Source organism: Canis lupus, unplaced genomic scaffold, assembly GCF_011100685.1.
Source record: "Canis lupus familiaris isolate Mischka breed German Shepherd unplaced genomic scaffold, alternate assembly UU_Cfam_GSD_1.0 chrUn_S969H1135, whole genome shotgun sequence".
Classification (NCBI taxonomy): Eukaryota; Metazoa; Chordata; class Mammalia; order Carnivora; family Canidae; genus Canis; species Canis lupus.
This window is the reverse complement of record NW_023331936.1, coordinates 10055-31275: the sequence shown is the minus strand read 5'-3', so window position 1 is coordinate 31275 and position 21221 is coordinate 10055. Positions and strand designations below refer to the sequence as shown.

The 21221-nt window shown below is 36.4% G+C and overlaps 1 protein-coding gene across 1 annotated transcript; it reads right to left on the bottom strand.

Moving 5' to 3' along the window:
* Positions 1-4646: 4646 nt before the first annotated feature.
* Positions 4647-20861, bottom strand: LOC119879515 (sodium-coupled neutral amino acid transporter 9-like). Its single transcript, XM_038589751.1, has 5 exons — positions 19922-20861; positions 13951-14064; positions 12268-12416; positions 6329-6418; positions 4647-4893 (listed from the first exon to the last, which is right to left on the bottom strand). The coding sequence occupies exons 1-5, from the start codon at positions 20051-20053 to the stop codon at positions 4728-4730; spliced, it is 651 nt and encodes a 216-aa protein (XP_038445679.1). The 5' UTR covers positions 20054-20861; the 3' UTR covers positions 4647-4727.
* Positions 20862-21221: the final 360 nt, after the last annotated feature.

Genomic DNA, 21221 nt, shown 5'->3' with positions numbered 1-21221 from the left:
GGTGACAGAAGCGGCACTCAGTGACTTGATGTGACATGCATTAAATCATTAGAGAAGCTTGACCCTGTGGAAATATGTAACTTCAGCTTCTCTCTGGCCTGAGGTCAGTGCTACTGGCAATAATAGCATTTCCTGGTAAAATTCAATTAAATAAATCCCGGAGTTGTTTTTCTTCAAAATAATTTTGACTTAATTTCTTCTTTTATATAAAAAGACAACAAATTACATTTCAGAGAATGCTGTTTAGGTTATGAGGTTCCCGTCAGAGCTGTTTTGCAATACGTGTTTACATAATCTGAAGTGAAGTGGGCAGTCAGCTGTGAAACGCCAGCCAGGCCGCCTTGTGCGCATTTCACTTTGGATCACAAACCAATGTAACATTCTATTGTTTAAGTGTCAACTAGATTTAGGTTTTGTTTGGGACATTCAAATTGGGATAAGAAAACAAACTGCCACCACCAAATTCTAAAAAGCAATAAGGTCAGTTTAAACACGCAGCACCAATACTTTTGCTTTTATCAATGAACTCAAACATTTGACATTTTGACTCCTGATATTTAAGTAAGTCAAGTCTTTGGAGAGAAAATTTTATGGAATCCATTTGTATTGCCCAATGTTACTACTTATTTCCCCTATTAAGCAACTGTGCTTTGCTGTCCCAAGATTCGGAGAAGTGAATAATGTACTTTTAAAAATGCAAAGAGAACAATAAATAGTATACTGAAGCAGTTAAATACTTCTCACAAAATTTCTAGAAAAATATATTATTTATAATGATATAATACTTAGAATAGTAATTTATAATTGCCAAAATAAAAGCCATTATACTTTACATGATCTCATATGATGGTGAATGTATCAAATATCCAAAATTTTGGAGTTATTAGGAGTCTGAAAATGGGTCCTTGCTGCCTTTTTCTTTTTTTTATACCAGTTCTCTCTGAAGATCCCAACTGGAAGGGGTTTTATTTTTTCCAATGGTCCCTTGTATTATAGTTAACTACATACCTAGTTCTTTACTAAAGTTCTTTTAGAATATGAATGAAATCTCACATATCTCAGACTCCTCTAAAGCACTGAATGCCGGGATCCCTGGGTGGCGCAGCGGTTTGGCGCCTGCCTTTGGCCCAGGGCGCGATCCTGGAGACCCGGGATCGATTCCCACATCAGGCTCCCGGTGCATGGAGCCTGCTTCTCTCTCTGCCTGTGTCTCTGCCCTCTCTTTCTCTCTCTGTGACTATCATAAATAAATAAAAATTAAAAAAAAAAATTTTAAAAAAAAAAAAAAAAAAAAAAAAAAAGCACTGAATGTAGTAGTTATTTATTTATGGAAACGAATGTCAAAGAGATTGCAAAATGTGAGTAAAGTGAGTTTTTCCTTTTAATACAGTCCCTATTTGTGGGTAAATTCATTCTTTACTGTAATAATTTTTTGGGTGTGATGGGGAAAACTGATTTTGGATGATTATCTGCAGGTAATCAAATGTCTGAGGGCATTTCTTGATCTTTTTGGCCCAGGATGAGCATAATCTATTTTCATCGAAACTTTCTACGGAAAACTTCTCTAAATAAGCCATTTTAAATTTTATAATGTCCTCAGTTGTGTGTTAAATCAGCAAAATTCAAAGACACTAAGGTTAGCTACATACATCAGAATGGTAAAATAAAATAAGTAAAACAAATTTAATTAGAAAATTCGAAAAGGCAAAACTAGAGAAAGTTTAAAATTATAATGTGATCCAAATGAATTCATATCTCATCATTCCAATGTATGAGCCAGGACATACACACTCCCATAGACAGCATCTGCCCAAGCTAAATGAGCCAAAGGCATCAGTTTCATGAAAAGAAACTTAAAGCAAAATCATTCAGTATAAGCCTAATGTAGCATTTTGGAAGTTCTAAATTATTTAAGTCTTTTATTTTTTTAAAGATTTTATTTATATTTTTATGAGAGACACACACACAGAGAGGCAGAGACACAGGCAGAGGGAAAAGCAGGCTCCATGCAGGAAGCCTGATGTGGCACCCGATACCGGAACTCCAGGATCACGCCCTGAGCTGAAGGCAGGCGCCAAACCACTAAGCCACCCAGGGATCCCCTTAATAAGTCTTTTAAAGAAAAAAACAAATATCCACATTCCTTCTTAATTCAGTAAATAATGCATTGTCATATTCATTTTGATTACATGGACAAAGATATACCAAGTTATTTTTCCATGTGTTAAAACTTTCAAGTATATTTCTGAAAAGAGGAAATGAAAATTCTGTTTCTGAAGTTTTCAGAGAGAGGGGACTAGGGATAAATAGGGACTAAACGTTAGTCTTAAGGAGTTAGGTAACTTTTGATTCCTATGTCTCTAACTGAATAAGACTGAAGTCACAAAGATGCAGGAGCTCCCAAGCATAGAGACATTTCCTCCATGTATACTCTAAGAGGTTATCATAGGGATACACTTATTGCAGAATCTTCTAATCAGGGACACCTGGGTGGCTCAGTGGTTGAGCATCTACCTCTGGCTCAGGGCATGATCCTGGGGTGCTGGAATCGAATCCTACATCAGGCTCCTCACAGGGAGCCTGCTTCTCCCTCTGCTTGTGTCTCTGTCTTTCTCTCTCTGTGTGTCTCTCATGAATAATAAAATCTTAAAAACAAAAACAATAACTTTTGAGCCTGGCTCCATTTACTGCATATTAATGTTTGTGAAGATGAAATAACATAATGTCTGAGGTTGGCTTTAAAATATTACAGTGGAAAAGGAAAAAAAGAACAGATGAAGCAAATACAGCTTAAGATTTATAATTACTAAATATAAGGAATGGGGATTTGGGAGGGTTATCCTATTATTTTCTCTACTTTTGAGTATGCTTGAGAATTTTCATGAAACTTTTACAAAAAGAACTTTAAGAAATACCATGATTTTCCATACATCTGTCTATGGAATAGACAGAAGTTTTTTCTCAAAGAAATTATGGGTGGTCTGAAATTTTGGGCTCTTTACCAGGCTTTAGAAAAGACCATTTCACCTTTCTTTTCTTTTTTCAAAAAGATTTTATTTGAGAGAGAGAGAGAGAGAGAGAGAGAGAGACAGAGGAGGGGGAGAAGGAGAAGCAGGCTCCCAGCTCAGCGGGAGAACGTGGGGCTCCATCCCAGGAACCTGGGATCATGACCTGAGCCGAAGGCAGATGCTTAACTGATTGAGCCACCCAGGTACCCCTCACCGGTTTTTCAAAAACCATTTTGCCTATCTTTCTCAGAAATAGAAAGTAACATAAATATATCCTAGAATGTGGAATGTGTATTAACAAAATATACTTAAAAAAAAAAGATTTTATTTATTTATTCATGAAAGGCACAGAGAGAGAGGCAGAGACATAGAGGGAGAAGCAGGCTCCATGCAGGAAGCCCAATGTAGGACTTGATCCGCGGACTCCAGGATCACATCCTGAGCCCAAGGCAGACATTTAACCGCTGAGCCACTCAGGTGTCCCACAAAATATACTTTTTAACGTTAGCCTAAAATCAGAGAACTAACTTTTCAAGCTGAACATGAAGTCTATATTACATGGAAGACATGGCTTTGAATTTGGGTTTAGATTTTAGTTTGAATGAAAAAGAGGAGAGTTAATTTCAAGAATCCAGATTCCCTAATCCTTTTCTCAGATCCAAGAGATTTTTCTTATGGGGATTTAATCTCTACCCTGTCAGTTAACAAGTAAGGCAGTGGTGGTGGTGGTGGTGGTGGGGGTCCCCTTCTTGCAAGTCTTACCTCAAAAAGGATTAGTCCTTTCTTGTGGTAAATCAACACTTCAACCCCCTACAATATACTGGGCAGGAGGCCTCACTCTTCTGGACCCTTCTCCATTTCCCTTTTCCCTTGTAAGGATTCATGTACCTGAGACAGTTACTTGCTTCCTATATGCTTCCCCACTGGTACTGTCATGACATCCTGTGCAATGCTAAGGGATTCAAATAGCAAAAGAGCCCTTTTGGGTGTATGGAGACAATCATATTGGTTCCTATGCAAAATCTGGCTGGGGGTTCTAGCATTTTGACCTAAATTACTAGTACTAGATTAGAAAAAAGAAGTCAGAGGCAACAAACTCTCCTAGTTTGTTTATTTTGTGTAAGTTTCATGACCAAAGAGCCCCTCTACTGACATTCTTTCTTTCTCTTTTAAATAGAGATAAAGGATGCAGTTAAGAGTTCATTCTATTAACACTGATGCCATGGAGAATTCTTTTTACAAATGAGGTATTTGGTTTACTGTCCCAAACAGTACATGTTTGGATAAACTGCAGAAATGGTCTAGCAAGCAATAAAATGAAAGTGAATACATTGAAACATAAGACAGAAATAGCATCTGGCAATAGTTGCTGTGATACCCTGAGAATCCTTACTGTAGTCAAAATAAACCTACCCACCTTATATCCATAAAAAGCAAAACCCAGCATTTTTTTCGAAGGGCATACACTTCTACTCAGAAAAGACAGTGAGAATGAAGGGGTGGTAAATTTGAAAAGAGACAAAGATCATTCTTCTTGCTCCTTTCTCCACTCTAATCCAAATTACTTATTCATGGACTACTATTCCCCACCCCCCTTTTAAAATGATTTTAGGAAGACATTTAGAATTACAGCAACAATAGCATTTACAAGTGAATTTATGTGGAGCTGTTCTCAAAGTTCAAAATGCCATGAAAGATCTTGAGAAGACCTTGAGTATTTCACATAAAAAACTGAACAATCAGGTTAGCCAGGCCCAAAATGATGATGAAAATGTGAAAGATTAATTTTGGCCATGTCAGACGGTCTTCTTGGTGGAGGGATATTATATAGATGAGAGATGGATATATGAATACAAAGGCCAGGCCGCACGCTGCTCCCGAATACCTGCAAAATAAAAACTTTTTGGGTTAATATTCACCTTGCATTTTGCTTTTTCTGATTTACAGTTAAGGTTTATATAGTATAATTTAAACCCTCTTCAGTCTGATATTGCAACAAAGTTATTTTTTATTCAACTGTTGCTGACATAAAGCATTTGAGTTGAAAACATTTTACTTCCTAAGTTAATGTAAAATATTATTTCCTGTTCATCTTTATAGCATCTGCTTGACAGAGTTTTTTATTCATCTCTCCAATTTCCATAGTTCTTCTTTGTCTCCATGTTTGTGGCTATTTCCTCAGAAACATCTGGAGATAGGCTTCCTATCTTTGATCTTTTATAAACTAATTATGCATTCTGAGTTTCTGAAGGACTGCTAGCATCTGGTTAAGAATAAGAACAGATGAGTACCTCTGTGGTGTTCAGCATAATTATCAAAGATACCTCAACACTACACTGACAGAGGAACCTGAACTTTTTTCTCCCTTACCCTATCCTCAGCTTAACAGAAACTTGTAAGTCCATTATATTCAATAAGCACAAGGCAAATACTCTCTCCTTTTGTTTCAAAAAAGTAACTCAGCCCTGCGTTCTACAGGTCGAGGAAGAGAAATCAGATCATTGTAACCTCTAGGTCTTCCATGAGAATCTGAGATCACAACTTTATTCCTCATCTACTCAACCTATCACAGTATTTTTAGAGAAAGTCTAATAACTAAAGAAAAATCTATTAAGTAAAGAGCCATCTGGGATCTAAATTCCTACCTAAACTCATACTTTATGACTGCAACTCACAGCAAAATGCCTTGAGTAGAAATGGATTAAAAAAGTTAAAAAAAAAAAAAAAAAGTTAGAACACAGCCACACTGAGATGATCCCTACTGAAAAAAGAGCAGACTGTTCCTAAATCAGAAGAGAAAATTGCACAGAAGAAAAAGACATCCCAGAAGAACTGAAGAAACAAAAATTTTTGGCCCAGATATAAGTTCTGCTAAAATAAATTTAAATAAAAGTAAAAATAGCATAGTGGTTGTCTCTATTATTAAAAATATTTCAACTATTCTCAAACAAAAAAAAAGTTACAACACAGCCTTAAGAAATATAAGCGATCTCCAGGTACTCCAAGAAGTACACTATATATTAATTTTTTTTAAAATTTTGGATAAAGAGAAAAAGGTACAAAGGAAATTATGAAAAAAAGAAAAAGAGAAAGGGAAAGATGTCTAAGGGATAATGAGGCTTCTAAAATCAGGAAGAAGCAGTGCAATGGAAGAAAATGAATACCTTAACAGGGAACTATATTTAAATGTTTCCAGTTTTAGGTACTCACAAAAACTTTGTACAATTAAATTAACAACAATGATGAGGACAATATCAACAAGAAAAGCATAAAAATAAAGACCCATACATGAAGGGACACAGTTCCCTTATAGGTTGTACCTTATGATTCCTCCGATGTTTGGGTAGAAACAGGCCATGATCACTCCAGCTCCCACAATAATTAGATTAAGAATCAGCACGTGGAAAATGCTAGAAGTTGAGGAGAGAATTTGGAGGAAAAAATAAAAAAAAGGCAAATGATAACCATTAATACAAGAATAAAATTCATTACGAGTATCTTCAAAATGAGAATGTTTTAAACTTGATAATAAAATCAAAAAGCGGAGAAAAGAGAAGCCATCAATAGTAATCAATGCTGGTGATGGTATAATGACCCTGGTCCTTTTGTGCAAATATATGAATAGGTTAAGATTTGTAGGAATGGGCAGCCGGGATGGCTCAGCAGTTTAGTGCCCCCTTCAGCCCAGGGTGTGATCCTGGAGATCGGGGATCGAGTCCCACATCAGGCTCCCTGCATGGAGCCTGCTTCTCCCTCTGCTTGAGTCTCTGTCTTTCTCTCTGTGTCTCTCATGAATAAATAAATAAAATCTTAAAAAAAAAAAAAGATTTGTAGGACAGTAAACAAAAATATGAAAAAAGCTATTAGCAAAGATATTTGTGGCAAAAACATTAAGTATCCTAGATATACAGCAAGGTAACAATTTACTTGATGGAATATATTAAAAATTGTTCAAGGGACACCTGGGTGGCTCAGTGGTTGAACGTTTGCCTCTGGCTCAGGACATGTTCCTGGAGTCCCACATCAGGCACCCTGCATGGAGCTTGCTTCTCCCTCTGTTTCTGCCTCACTCTCTCGGTGTCTCTCATGATTAAATAAATAAAATCTATAACTAACTAACTAACTAACTAACTAACTAACTAACTAACTAAATATTGTTCAAAATAACTTATCTTTGTTACCTAAATAGTAAAAATCTATCTAGGCAAGTTGGAAAAAGGGTAGCTAGATTTTTACTACACAAGAAAATCTGAAAACATTTGAAAAAATATCAGAAGGAAATATACTGAAAAGGCAGTCGTGATTGTGCTGATTTGGCATTTGGAATAATTTTTCCTGTTTTCTGTATTTCACAATCTATATTTTACAATATTTTTTGTATTTTACTTTTATAATTAGGAAACTAAATTATATTAAGGGAAAGGCAAAATGGGCAGGTTTTCATTTTCCAGATTCACCCACTTAAAGATATTCAGTGTTTACCATAAATAGAAAAATAATGTAGATAAAATTTGATGCTCAAGAAATAACTCCATTTCCCAAAAAAGATGATTCTTAAAAGCCAAATTTACACATCAAAGCTATCTTGTGAGCCCAAGTTATCAGAGGGCAATTAATCCCAGGTAAAGATTACAGAGAGAACAAAAATGAGGAAAATTATTTACACAAATAAGTAGTTAGTCATATATTCTGATGAATTACAAAGATATTCAGGCTTCCAGATCTTGCTATTTATCTAGAAACTCAACTTTAAAATTGCTCCAGAGCTTTGAGACAATGGCTGGGCCTCTGTTATTTCTATGACATAAAAGGAAACGACTTTGTGTATTTTCCAAAGAAGTGGTTCTCATAGTATAACCACAAACCCCAGGGAAGGTCCCAATACCCTTTCAGGAAGTCACTGAGGTAAAGATTAATTTCAAATCATAAAAGACATTACTTGCTTTGCAAAAGCAATTGTGGGTAAAACTGCTGGCCCCTTAGCATAGCTAGAGGCAGTTGCACCTCTATGTATTTTTTACCGTATGCCTTACTGCCAAACACTCTCAAAAACATAGACCTTCAGAGAAAAGTAAAAATTATTAGTTTTACTAAATCTCATGCTTTGAATATACATCTTTTTTACTATTCTGTGTGATCAATTAGGAAGTATATAATACAGCATATCTGCTACCCAGTGAAGTATAATGGTTATCTTAAGGAAAAGTACTTGTGCAAGTGAGCAGGGAGCAACCTAGCCCTTTTTTCCCAAGGAATGCTATTTTTTAAAAGATTTATTTATTTATTTATTTATTTATTTATTTATTTATTTATTTATTTATTTATTTATTGAGAGAGAGAGAGAGAGAGAGAGAGAGAGAAGGAGATACAGAGGGAAAAGCAGGCTCCATGCAGGCAGCCTGATGTGGGACTCGATCCCGGGTCCCTAGGATCACATCCCAGGCTGCAGGTGGCGCTAAACTGCTGCGCCACCGGGCTGCCCCAAGGAATGCTATTTTTACTTGAAAGACAGACAAACTGTGGTTCTTCAGACTTGGGTACTTGACAAGACTTAAAAAAAAATTATTTATTCATGAGAGAGAGAGAGAGAGAGAGAGGCAGAGACATAGGCAGAGGGAGAAGTGGGCTCTTTGCAGGAGCCCAATGCGGGACTCGATCCTGGATTCTGGGATCAGCACCTGAGCCAAAGGCAGCAACCCAACTGCTAAGCCACACAGGTATCCTGACATTTTTTTTTTTTTTTTAAATGAGTGATTATGAGTTTTTGTCACTTCAAGGAAGGTATGTGTGGCCAATGATAAAATTTGAGTTTTCAAGTAAAAACTAGAGTTTTGGATGACACATTTGCCACTCTGAGCTTGACAGTTTTCCAGTATTTAACAGCTTCTATCTATAATGAAACTGGTTGGTTGGAACAGCTGGGTGGCTCAGAGGTTGAGCATCTGCCTTCAGCTGAGGGCCTCATCCTGGATTCCCGGGATTGAGTCCCACATCAGCTACTTGCATGGAGCCTGCTTCTCCTCCCTCTGCCTGTGTCTCTGCCTCTCTTTCTGTGTCTCCCATGAGTAAATAAATAAAATCTTAAAAAAAAAAAAAAAAGAAAAAGAAAAGAAGAAACTGGTTGGCAATATGAATGTGGGTTTTTTATTTATTTATTTATTTTTTTAAATTTATTTATGATAGGCACACAGTGAGAGAGAGAGAGGCAGAGACACAGGCAGAGGGAGAAGCAGGCTCCATGCACCGGGAGCCCGACGTGGGTTTCGATCCCGGGTCTCCAGGATCACGCCCTGGGCCAAAGGCAGGCGCCAAACCGCTGCGCCACCCAGGGATCCCTGAATGTGGGTTTTGATATTATATAATGAAGTGTGTCAACATTTGGAAGACCTGCAGAACTCAGGAAATATTTTTCAAATGATTAAACATGATATAAAAACGATAGGTAAAGGATCTAAAGTATAAGACAGACCAGTAGGTTTTAATATCAGTGAGTTGCTGATTCAACTAACTTACAAGAAACTACCACTTGTTAAGGTTCAGCAGAGTATCAAATATCCATAACAACTTGAAAAGGCCATTAAATAAAAACTTTATTAATTGAAGTTTTTTAATTTAAAAAACTCCCTTTTAAATTAAATAACATATTACAACAGACTGAATGCAGAAGATAGGGGAATCCAATAATCTACTAGCAAAACAGGTATTAAAAAGAGTTTGAAAATGTTGGGGTGCCCAGCTGGCTCATTGGAAGAGCTTCAACCCTTAATCTCAGGGTCATGAGTTCAAGCTCCAAATGGGGTGTGGAAATTACTTAAATAAATACAACCTAAGAGATGTCTGGGTGGCTTAGTGGTTGAGCATCTGCCTTCCACTCAGATCATGATCCCGGGTCCGGGGATCCAGTCCCACATTGGGCTCCCCACAGGGAGCCTGCTTCTCCCTCTGCCTGTGTCTCTGCCTCTCTCTCTGTCTCTCATGAATGTATAAAATTTTAAATTAATTAATTTAAAAAAACTTAAAAAGTTTTGAAAATGTAAAACAAAAGTTTTTTTGAAACAATTATTTTTCGGGCAGCCCCAGTGGCGCAGCGGTTTAGCGCCGCCTGCAGCCCAGGGCGTGATCCTGGAGACCCGGGGATGGAGTCCCACATCGGGCTCCCTGCATGGAGCCTTGCTTCTCCCTCTGCCTGTGTCTCTGCCTCTCTCTCTAGCTGTGTCTCTATGAATAAATAAATAAAATCTAAAAAAAAACAAAAACAAAAACAATTATTTTTCATTAAGTCTGTTATTTTTATAGTTAAAAATAGAGCTGTCCTACGACTCAGCAATTGCACTGCTGGGGATTTACCCCAAAGATACAGATGCAGTGAAACGCCAGAACACCTGCACCCCAATGTTTATATCAGCAATGTCCACAATAGCCAAACTGTGGAAGGAGCCTCGGTGTCCATCGAAAGATGAATGGATAAAGAAGCTGTGGTATATGTATACAATAGAATATTACTCAGCCATTAGAAAAGACAAATACCCACCATTTGCTTCGACGTGGATGGAACTGGAGGATATTATGCTGAGTGAAATAAGTCAATCGGAGAAGGACAAACATTATATGGTCTCATTCATTTGGGGAATATAAAAAACAGTGAAAGGTAATAAAGAGGAAAGGAGTGAAAATATCAGTGAGGATGACAGAACATGAGAGACTCCTAATTCTGGGAAACGAACAAGTGGGCAGGGGGTTGTGGTGACTGGGTGACAGGCACTGAGGGGGGCACTTGATGGGATGAGCACTGGGTGATATGCTATATATTGGCAAATTGAACTCCAATTGAAAAAAATTTGTTATTTTTAAACAAGTAATGGTTTTATTATTGTTTTTTAAATAAGTTAATTAATATTTTAAAAATTCTGTTTTAATTTTTCATGTTAAATATTAATAGATATAACCCACATAAACTAAAGTTTATGGGGGTTCTCAATAAACTTTAAGAGTATAAAGGAAGTGCTGAGCCCAAAAATGTATGCTCCGAAATATGCAGTCCAGTAGAGCACTTGTAACTGTAGGACAAATGATAGTATGTTATTATATAGTTTGTTGGTGGTAAAGAAAGAAATGTAATGTGAACATAAAAGGGAACTTCCAGATTATTTCCAAGAGGAAAAAGCACTCTAAGAGCCACCATTATGCAAAATAATGGCAGAAAACAGGAATAATTCATTTACCCAGAATTTTTTCATCTACGACTTCACTGTATTTATTTTATTTTGGTGAATGTCAATACAACATAGGGCATAAATACAACAGGAATTTTATATGCACTAAACTCCAGCCTTCCAGATGAACAATGTTATAACTGTAGGTGTTGCTACTGTCCATGTTAGAGAGGAGGTACCTCTTGACTTTTGCTTTTACAACTTTTTGGTTTTTAAATCAACATATTTATAGTAATTATTTACTTAATGAGGGAACAGATTGCATTGGTTCACTTTAAAGAAGAACTGATTTTTATTCAAAAGTTCTCTTCATTTGAGACCGTTTATTTCAAGTAAAATAGGTTAGGACTGGGTACTTTTTAGTAGGGTGAATTTATATTAAAATTTAATGTTAGAGTAGGAGTTAACCAGGAATCCAAAATGAAGTTACATGGAAACCCTGAAGCAATATATGGAAATTTCTCTTAGATTAGGGTAAATAACTTTGAATAGATTTTAAAAAGGACTCAAAACTGCCCCATCATCAGTAAGATTAAAATATACAGCAGTAGCTATAGAAGCAAATAGAAATTTAAACTTGCTACATTTCTTACCTTCAATTCTAAACAACCACGATTTAAGTAAAAATGCATGAATGTTAATAAATATACAAGAATATATTGATAACCAATAATTAAAAGTGTTGCTTCTCATTAGCCATACATTGCTAATACAAGTAACTATATTCTATTAACTTCTTGGCAATGTGTGGATTTATGGCAAACAGATCATATGATAAATATAACTGGTATGAGAGCTAACATGACTATACCAGCAGGAATTAACTTTAAATCATTCTAGATGAGGAAGTGGCTTCTAATTTTACAGCTCTTCAGGGAAAAGGACGCCTGTGATCTATCCTTAGTAACCGTTTTCATCAGGCAAATTTTTTTTTTTTTCATCAGGCAAATTTTTACAGCAAAAGGATCAGTCACATTTTAAACTGACCTGTTTGCACAGTCATTTGTTGCTTGGCACATCTTGCTGGTCAAGAGAAGAGCCCTTACCTAGGATAAATGTCACCGAAGACATGGCCCAGTAGCTGAACACGAGCCAAATAGCCTAGGAGTGGGTATACAGTCATCATCTGGAACAGCAGGAATATCCTTGCAATGAATGACAGGATGTCACTGCTGGGGAAGTTGTCTAAAAAATTCTAATCGAAGAAAGATAATGAAGTAATGTTAAATATCAATTCAGTGTACACAAATTTATAAAATAGAATGTCTTTTGCTCATTTGGAACACAGATGCCACTCAAATTGTGGTTTGTGGACCGATACTCATGTACAAACTGTTTACTAACTATTATTTTCAATAAGCTAAGTACAGAAATTGAAATAAGTGTTTAGAAACTTTTTTACAAAAGTATTGGCCTGCAATTGATTTGACGTTGAAACAATGACAAAGGAAACTTTGCCCTTCACAGTCTCAAAAACAATGCTCTGTAAGGTACAAGCATAAATTTAATACATTTAGATGGCTAATTTAATTTAATGCTATTTGATCCTCACTAGTTCCCTTGCTTTACCTCCCTTGAAGCATCATAATACTTTCAAATTACAGATTATAGAATAATGTGAGAGTATCACCTAGAATCATTATTATTTATAGCTTATAACTAAGAAGAAAAGGATTTATTTCTATTTTCTTTGATGATTTTCTCCATTTTAGTTTGGCATCTAAAAGAAAAGTTAATTACTCAGAGTTTTTTCATTTCCTTTCAAATGTGAATACCATAGATATTCCTATTCCCAAGGGAGTGGGTTTTATATGGGATTGTTTGCATGAGGGGAATTTTCAGTAAACATCTGCCTGCCAAAGAACTTCTGGAATCATAGAAATCAAGAGAAGAACATTTCAAGCTATCATAACAGTAATAATTCAAACTTATTTCTCTTACAAGGATGAGAACATTACTAATATTAATATGCTGAAATAACTCTTATAATTCATCCCTGATAAATCATACAGTATATTCTACTACACTATTAGAGAAATTTCTTCTGACTAGAGAGAAACTCATCTGTAAAATACTATTTTTGTGGGAAATTTTGTCAGTCACATTACAGTAGAAATTGTACTATTCCCAAGGTTATGATGGGTCAAATCAAAGAACCTACTACTTGTGTAACCTTTTTTATAAAATTTTTTCTTCTATTCTTTCCATCTCTCCTTTGGTTTTTAACAGCCACATCATCTTTTACTGCCTGCCGTACTGTACAAAAATGAATGGGACCTATCATTTAGGACTGATGAGTGAAGACATCAGATAATCCAGGACATTTCAGGATCTGCGCTTTGGAAAATAAGGAGGCTGATGTATCCTCAGTGGAGGTTTTATAAATTCATGAATAGCACTAGTAACAGTTTTCCAAACAAAGAGAAATACTATGCACATAATAGAAATGATCTATTCTGAGTACCACAAGGGGCCAGCAAGTAGAGTATGCTTTCTTCAGAGTCTCTTTAAAAATCTGTGGTGTATGTATTACACTGTTTAATGGAGTAAGAAACTGAAGTTTAGAAAGGATGGTGAAGGTGCCTAAATGTTCACATGCAGAGTAAACAGTAGAGATGGTATTCAAACCCAGGTCTATCTGGTATTATAACTTGCTACTATTTCACCCCAGCTGCTTTGCAGATATGAAGGTGTAAACAATCATAAAAAGAGAGTACCTAGTGCCTTACCTGCTCTATGCAATCTTTGGTTAATGGTGGTGAAGGAAATGAAGCAAAAACCAGGACTCCAATATAGAGGTAAGTTAATGTCACCAGCATATAAGCAATGGACAAGTCCCTCACCTGTATAAAGAGAACAAAATTACCATAATACTGAATAAATTTGCATTTAAATCTGCCTAAATTGACTAAATACGAAAATTGACAAATTCAAGATTAATCTTTTGGCTGCGTGTGGTTTTATGTACATGCCTTCTAGGTATCCAATCTGTTCACAGAAAGTAGATAAAACAAAATTCATGTACTTTTATTTTTATTGATTTATTTATTATTGTTTTGGAGCATGTAGACTAAGCTACCCTTTGGCAGATTTAGTATATTAACATAAATGGCGCCTTAACAAAAAATTATGACTAATTTCTAAGGTAATTTATTCACCAAATTATAAAACATTTGACTAAAAACAATAAAGCTGAGATGCCTGGGTGGCTCAGGGGTTGAGCATCTGCCTTTGGCTCAGGGCACGATCCTGGAGTTCTGGGATCAAGTTCCACATCGGGCTCCTGCAGAGAGCCTGTTTCTCCCTCTGTCTATGTGTCTGCCTCTCTGTCTCTCATGAATAAATAAATAAAATCTTAAATAAATAAATAAAAATAAAAATAATAAAGCTAAGGGACAACAAGAAAGCAAAACCAAACCACCTTCAGTATGATCTACAGAATTAAAAAAATTTTCTTTTAGAAAGGTGACTTTGTTAAACCATCAAAGCATGCCTGGGCTGAAAGAAACTGGCACATGTTAAAATATATTTAATAAAGAAGGAAAGCTAGTTAAAGGGCAGACAGTAAACAGGTATCACAGACAAGCTTAATAAACCTAAACAGTAAACAAAAGGAAATAAAAAAGGCAGCTGTTCAAACAGCTGCACAATGTTATTGGAACCAGTAAACAAATACAGCACATTAAATCAAGTGGGTTGCTTTCTTCCACTGCTGTTCCCACCCTCCTGACCTCCTACCCTCATGCAAAGGAAAATGCTCCAAGATATTTAATGCAGCCAGCTGTCAGATCCAAACAGAACAGATCCCACGGCTCACAAATCTGGTATCCATCATCACTAAAGTTACAGCCAAACAATTCAACACAACTAAATTATGGCAATAAGCCTATTCATCTTTCATTTTAAACACAAATTACTTTGAAAGCTAAGAAAACAGATAAGGAAAAAATTATAGACAATTCTACTTTTAGCTTGATAACACAATAAGGAAAGTGGACATTTGGCATTAGGGAACATAACTGATTTTTTTTGACAACTCTTCTTAAATAAGCTGAGTAAGAGCAGAAAGTTATAAACTAAAATGTTGATAAATTTACTTAAAAAGCAAGTTAACAAGCTATGAGAAATCCTGAGGTTAGGTCTAAATAGACAATCAGCTTGAAAACAAACCAGGGATCCCATACCCTGAATTACATAGTGGACAGGTCTATGATGCCACAGGAAGCTGGATTATGCAGGTTGGTTCTTGCACTCTCAAAGAGCTTCTAGTTGTTTAGGGCTGAGGAAGGAGAGGCTGACCAAAACTCCAGGGGGATTTCAAAGTCTTTCCTCTTTATTCTGTGAAGCTGAGGCCCCATTTCAGGCTAGACTTCAGTCATGTCCTACGGTCTTGTATAGAACGAACAGAAATGAAAGAGGCAACTATACCTTTCATATCAAAGAGTAGTAGTCTTCCATTATGAAGTTTAAAAGTCATTCTACCTTCAACCTACTCAGTGTCACTCAAAAACACAGGTAGTCTTATAAAATGCAAAATCTTGGGAGGTTAAAGCAGCTGTGTCAGAGACAGCAATACATAAAGTGGCACAGCTACCATTTCATGGACAGTCTTTAGCACCTGATTATTTTGGTCAGGCTTTCTGCAAAGATGTGTACCTTAGTAGACTTTGGGAAAGTCTGATGAAGATGATAGGCTAAGATGCAAGAGCTTCCCTGACAAATCAGTTTTCCCGTTCTTATAGCACTGTATGCATATCTGAAATAATAGCATCTACTACAGTGTATTATAGTTATTAGTTTTTTTATATAATTAGTTTTTATTATAAAAGTAATCTCTGTTAATGAATGAAAGATCTCAAGTAGAAAAAAACTGTCCCTCAACACCCAAAACATAGCCAAGGTTAATAGTTCTTGTATCATGTTGGTATTTTAATTTTTCTAAGTTGGTTCATACGACTAGACTATGAGATCCTTGAGGACAAAGACTGTGTCTTTTTCATCTTTATATCTTCAATACCCAGGACAACACCTGGAACAGAGGAGGAACCTTGTAAATGTAGAGAAAAAATAATAACCACACTGGTTATAGTTAGTAGTCAGTTATTATATTGGCTAGGTGCTAGGCTTGCACTAAGCACTTAACACATACAATCTCATTAAATACAGGTGCATTAATTTTCTTCCTTTTGTAAATAAGTAAAATAGTACAGCAAGATTACAAAACTTGTTCATGGTTACGGACTAAGTAGCTGGAAAAGTCAGTATTCAAACCAAAGATGTTATGGCTCCAAATTGCATGCCCTTGGGCAGCGCCGGTGGCTCAGTGGTTTAGCGCCCAGAGCCTGATCCTGGAGACCCAGAATCGAATCCCACATTGGGGTCCCTGCATGGAGCCTGCTTCCCCCTTTGCCTGTGTCTCTGCCTCTTTCTCTATCTCTCACGAATAGAAAAAAAAAATTGCATGCCCTCAGCTATTATAATGGAGAAATGATCAGTCTTCAATGCATTTGTATCACAGTTAATAAACAATTAAGAAAACAAGGATAAAGAGGTAATAAATTAGGAGAAATAAAGGATACAACAGATTACACATACAGATGCAAGAGAAATACTAAAATCAGAAATTTTATTTTATAGTATTCTACATGTACATACAATACACCTAGGTCAAGAGCTGCATTGTTTTCATCTGAAACTACTCTACTGAACAGAAAATATGTTTTAATGTGAAAGCAGCTGAGTTTAGCAAGATCCTGGGAAACATGCCACCTATGAATACCATGCGCATATGTGCATTTTGCTCTTCTCTGGCTTGAATACAAGCCATCACTGTACTAGGCCTAGAGATAAAGCCTCTTAAAAGCCCATTTAATGGAAAAGGGAGGTAAAAAGGTATCTTTTAGATGAATCTCAAAAGTAAAAAATATATTTAAAAAGAGGTACAAATGACAATATGAATCCTACACATTAGGTAATCTACTCTGCCTTATGAATAAGCAATGGTTGGCAGGGTGATGGGAGGGATGCCACCTTAGAATGAGGACTAGCTTTACCAGGGGGCACAAGTGGTGCTGGAAGCACATTCTGCTTCTCGAATATGGCTTATAATTTATCCCATATACTACTTGTAGTGGAAGTACTATCCAGTGGAGCATATACTAATAAAAATGACAGAAACTGACCACATCAACCTACCCTATCATGTACATGAAAACTCCTGATGATGTGTAGTTAAGAAAACTATATGGATTCATATGAAGAAGCAAAAAGTAAATAACAAATTACGATATAATGCAAATCGTTTTTAAAGAAGTAATAGAGTGTGAAACTAAATAAAGACAGCAAAACAAAACAAAAAAGTAGTATAGGTTCTAATTCAAACATGATGAGGAAATATCAAGAGGTTAGTCCACATATCCAGGATCATTTCCTAGATGGTTAGAGACTATATCCTCCAACGATAAAGAATGGGTTGGATGATCTTCAACTCTACAACTTTTTTTTTTTTCTCTTGTGGTAATGTATGCCATACTAAGGAATAGAAATTATATCCCATTTGGTGACACTTAAAAAAATTATGGTTTCTGAAAAAAAAACCAACCATGAAATTAAGCTGAACTTAACAAACCTGGAAAATTTGATCATTACACCTGTGTAGGAGCCACATTATTTTCTTCCTTCACAAATGTCTTTAGATCCAATTGTAGTTTACACAGAAGAAAATGAGGCCTTGTTATCTTTTTTGTCTTCTCTACTGTCAAACCTTTGTTCACTGAACTCTGAACGACTAACACAACATTAAATTCAGAGTCCTTGGGCAGCCCAGTGGCTCAGCAGTTTAGCGCCGCCTTCAGTCCAGGGCCTGATCCTGGAGACCCGGAATCCAGTCCCACATTGGGCTCCCTGCATGGAGCCTGATTCTCCCTCTGCCTGTGTCTCTGCCTCTCTCTCTCCCTCTCTCATGAATAAAATCTTAAAAAAAAAAATTCAGAGTCCTTGACAAGCTTCACAATTTCTGACTTAAATCTCAAGAAAATACGATATTAACAGGACTTCTATGAGTCAAATTACTATGAAACCTGCTGAAAAGTATAATCATTAAATAAATGATAATGTTTTTCTCAGAAAATAGTATCCATTTAGCTTAATTTATGCAAATATATAAGCCAATTTCAGTATAATCAAAAGGAGAGCTTATGTATTTACATGTATTTAAAGGTTTAGAATTTTGTTGGAACAAAGTACTTTCATAAATGGTAGCTACTAAAATTTTAAGAAGTTAACATGAAGTCTAACTGATTTTTTGAAAGACTATATTTAGTATCCTAGTTTCAATTAAGATAAGAAACCATCATCTATTTAAACTTTCAAGCTTCTGTTTTAAAAATATTTCCCACAAAAGACAAAAGTTGAGTCAAATTTTATCAACTGAATCTTACATACTAGTTCAACAAAGTGATAGTCCCAAATCGGAGCAGAAACAGGCACCCATTTTATTGTATTTACATATAAAAAAACAGATTTCAAGGTCCAGTGAGTGTCCTAGTAAGAAAGACAAAGAATCTTCCTGCAACCCTTGGGAGAGCATGAACTGAAACTTCTATCCCTACATGCAGTCTTGAGCTTCTCCCACTGGGGAATGCACACCTCCAGATATACTGGTGTGCATTTCCAAAAAAGTGATTCTACTTACAAGTTTTAGGAAGCACAAACTTAAGTAGAGGCCATCCTCTGTTTTCATAGTAGTATGAGACTAAAACTGTCTGGACACTTCTTTGAGGGAGAGATGTGGTGGCAGCCACAGCACAGCTAGGATCTACTTGCTCCTGCCTTACTGCTGTTTGCTCTCACCAGGGAACAAGTTGGTCAGGAAGCTCTGCACTACAGCCATGGCTTACAGATACCAGAAGGACTCCCGTAAGATCCAAGGCGGGGATTCACTAAATGTAAATTCCCTGGAAAATCTGTGTGCTGACTTGATCAGAGGCAGAAAGGAAAGCAACACTAAAAGTAAAAGAACCAGTTTGGAAGCCCACCAAGACTCAGGATCACTACAAGAAAATTTCCTTGGGCTGAAGGTCCAAAGGACAAAGATTCTTAAGATTTTCCAAAGCTGGCTCCTGACAAGGATCCATAAACCACTAACGGACTTGCATAGTCCTTCAGAGATTATTAAGTAGATTATTTCCATCGGTATCGAACAGTTGAAGTCACTATTATAGATATTATTGTAGATACTTAGACCAACTATTTCAATAAATTATCAGTTGTTTTAAAAAATGTGTGAAGTGTTCATAATAATCTATGAGAAAAATTATGGTTGTTGACGCTCTAACAATTTTTGTCAAAACATTAAAAACTCTGACAGTTACATATGTAAAAGGAAAGGAAAAAAAAGTAAAAGTACTGTTTATTTAGTATACTATTTTTAAAAAAGATTTTTAAATTTATTTATCTGAGAGGAAAAGAGCAAGCAAGTGAGCAAGCCAGAGCACAAGCATGGAGGAGGTTAAGAAGGAGGAGCAGACTCCCCGCTGAGCAGGGAGTTTCTGCAAGGCTCCATCCCGGGACCTTGGGATCATGACCTGAGCCGTAGGCAGATGCTTAGCCAACTGAGCCACTCAGGCACCCTTAATATACTATCAGGAAACATCAGAAACATGGAGAATTAAAGTGTTTTATTTATTTGTAAACACTTACCAAAGGCACTTTAAATTGTTTCCTCCTTCTCATGGTATAATTACAATACAGAGCAAGCATCTTTTCCATGTCATAATGAACTGTCATATTCTTTTCTTCTAAGTTTGCACCAGCTTCCACTACTTCATCCATTGTGCCTTCTAAGTTGTGAAGTATTTCTCAGAATTCTTTCAATGTGAAGTCTTCTGACATTGCCACTTCCTCAGGGACAATTTCATTCTCATCGCAACCACTTTCTTCATTCATGTTGATAAACTCATCTTCCCCAGGTTCCTCTGGCTGCACAGATGTCTTGAATATCTGCCTTTCCAGAAGCAGATGTCTCTTTTATGACCCATTTAAGTTTCATTCAAATTTCATTTCCAGCAATATCACTTTTTGTTTCATTAATGCACTTTCACCTTTATTTGCCAATTCTCTCTCTTGATTTTCCATTTTTGTAAAATATCATGTGGATTTACCACCAGGTAAGAATGAAGCAACTCAACTATTCACTTGGCTGTACGTGTATAAAGTGAATAACAGTTGTCTAATGACCAATCACTGACACTTTCAAAGAAGTGATGTGATTGGTAACAGATCATGATATAGGTCTGTTATCTATGTGGTGACTTGTGAGTCGAAGGGCAGGTAACTATTATTTTATGTAAGTACTCAAAGTTCAAATTCTGTGGAAACTAGAATTTAAACCATATTGTTAGGGAGACTGAGGTAATTTAAACTTCAAGTAACTTCAAGTAATGCATATAGGAAATGTGTAAAGTGAGGTCTGCCTGTGATTTAACTCATTACTTTAAGACCCTTCTACTAAGATAAACTAATTTATAGTACAATAAAAATGTACATGCATGCTTAAGATGAAATATGAGACTTCAATGAAATTGTGTTCTTCACCTGCAGATTCCCAAGTGTGCAAGGTGTTCTGTCATTAGGCGACTTTAGTGGTAAGGGCACACGGTAGCTCAGTGGTTGAGTGTCTGCCTTTGGCTCAGGTCGTGATCCTGGGGTCCCGGGATCAAGTCCTGCACCGGGCTCCCCATGGGGAGCCTGCTTCTCCCTCTGCCTATGTCTATGCCTCTCTCTCTCTGTGTCTCTCATGAATAAAGAATTAAAATCTTAAAAAAAAAAAAAAAGGGAGACTTTAATGGTAAAGTTTGAGAAGCAGAGCCTTATGGATAGAATGATCCAATACATGAGATTCCTACCTCACAAAGTGGGTTTCTGAGGCACTTGGTCTAAGCTGGCCTAAGAAAAGAGTTGATCAGTGTAGACAGGGTGACTTAGACTGCACCAAGGAATA

What these genes read in the sequence shown, in the direction of transcription:
- LOC119879515 (XM_038589751.1), bottom strand. Translation starts at nt 20,053, where the DNA reads ATGGATGAAGTAGTGGAAGCTGGTGCAAACTTAGAAGAAAAGAATATG. An exon ending in AACAATTTAAAGTGCCTTTG is followed by an intron (nt 14,065 to 19,921) that starts GTAAGTGTTTAC and finishes CTCTTTATACAG; the next exon opens with GTGAGGGACTTGTCCATTGC. An exon ending in TTCGGTGACATTTATCCTAG is followed by an intron (nt 6,419 to 12,267) that starts GTAAGGGCTCTT and finishes CTCAACTTCTAG; the next exon opens with CATTTTCCACGTGCTGATTC.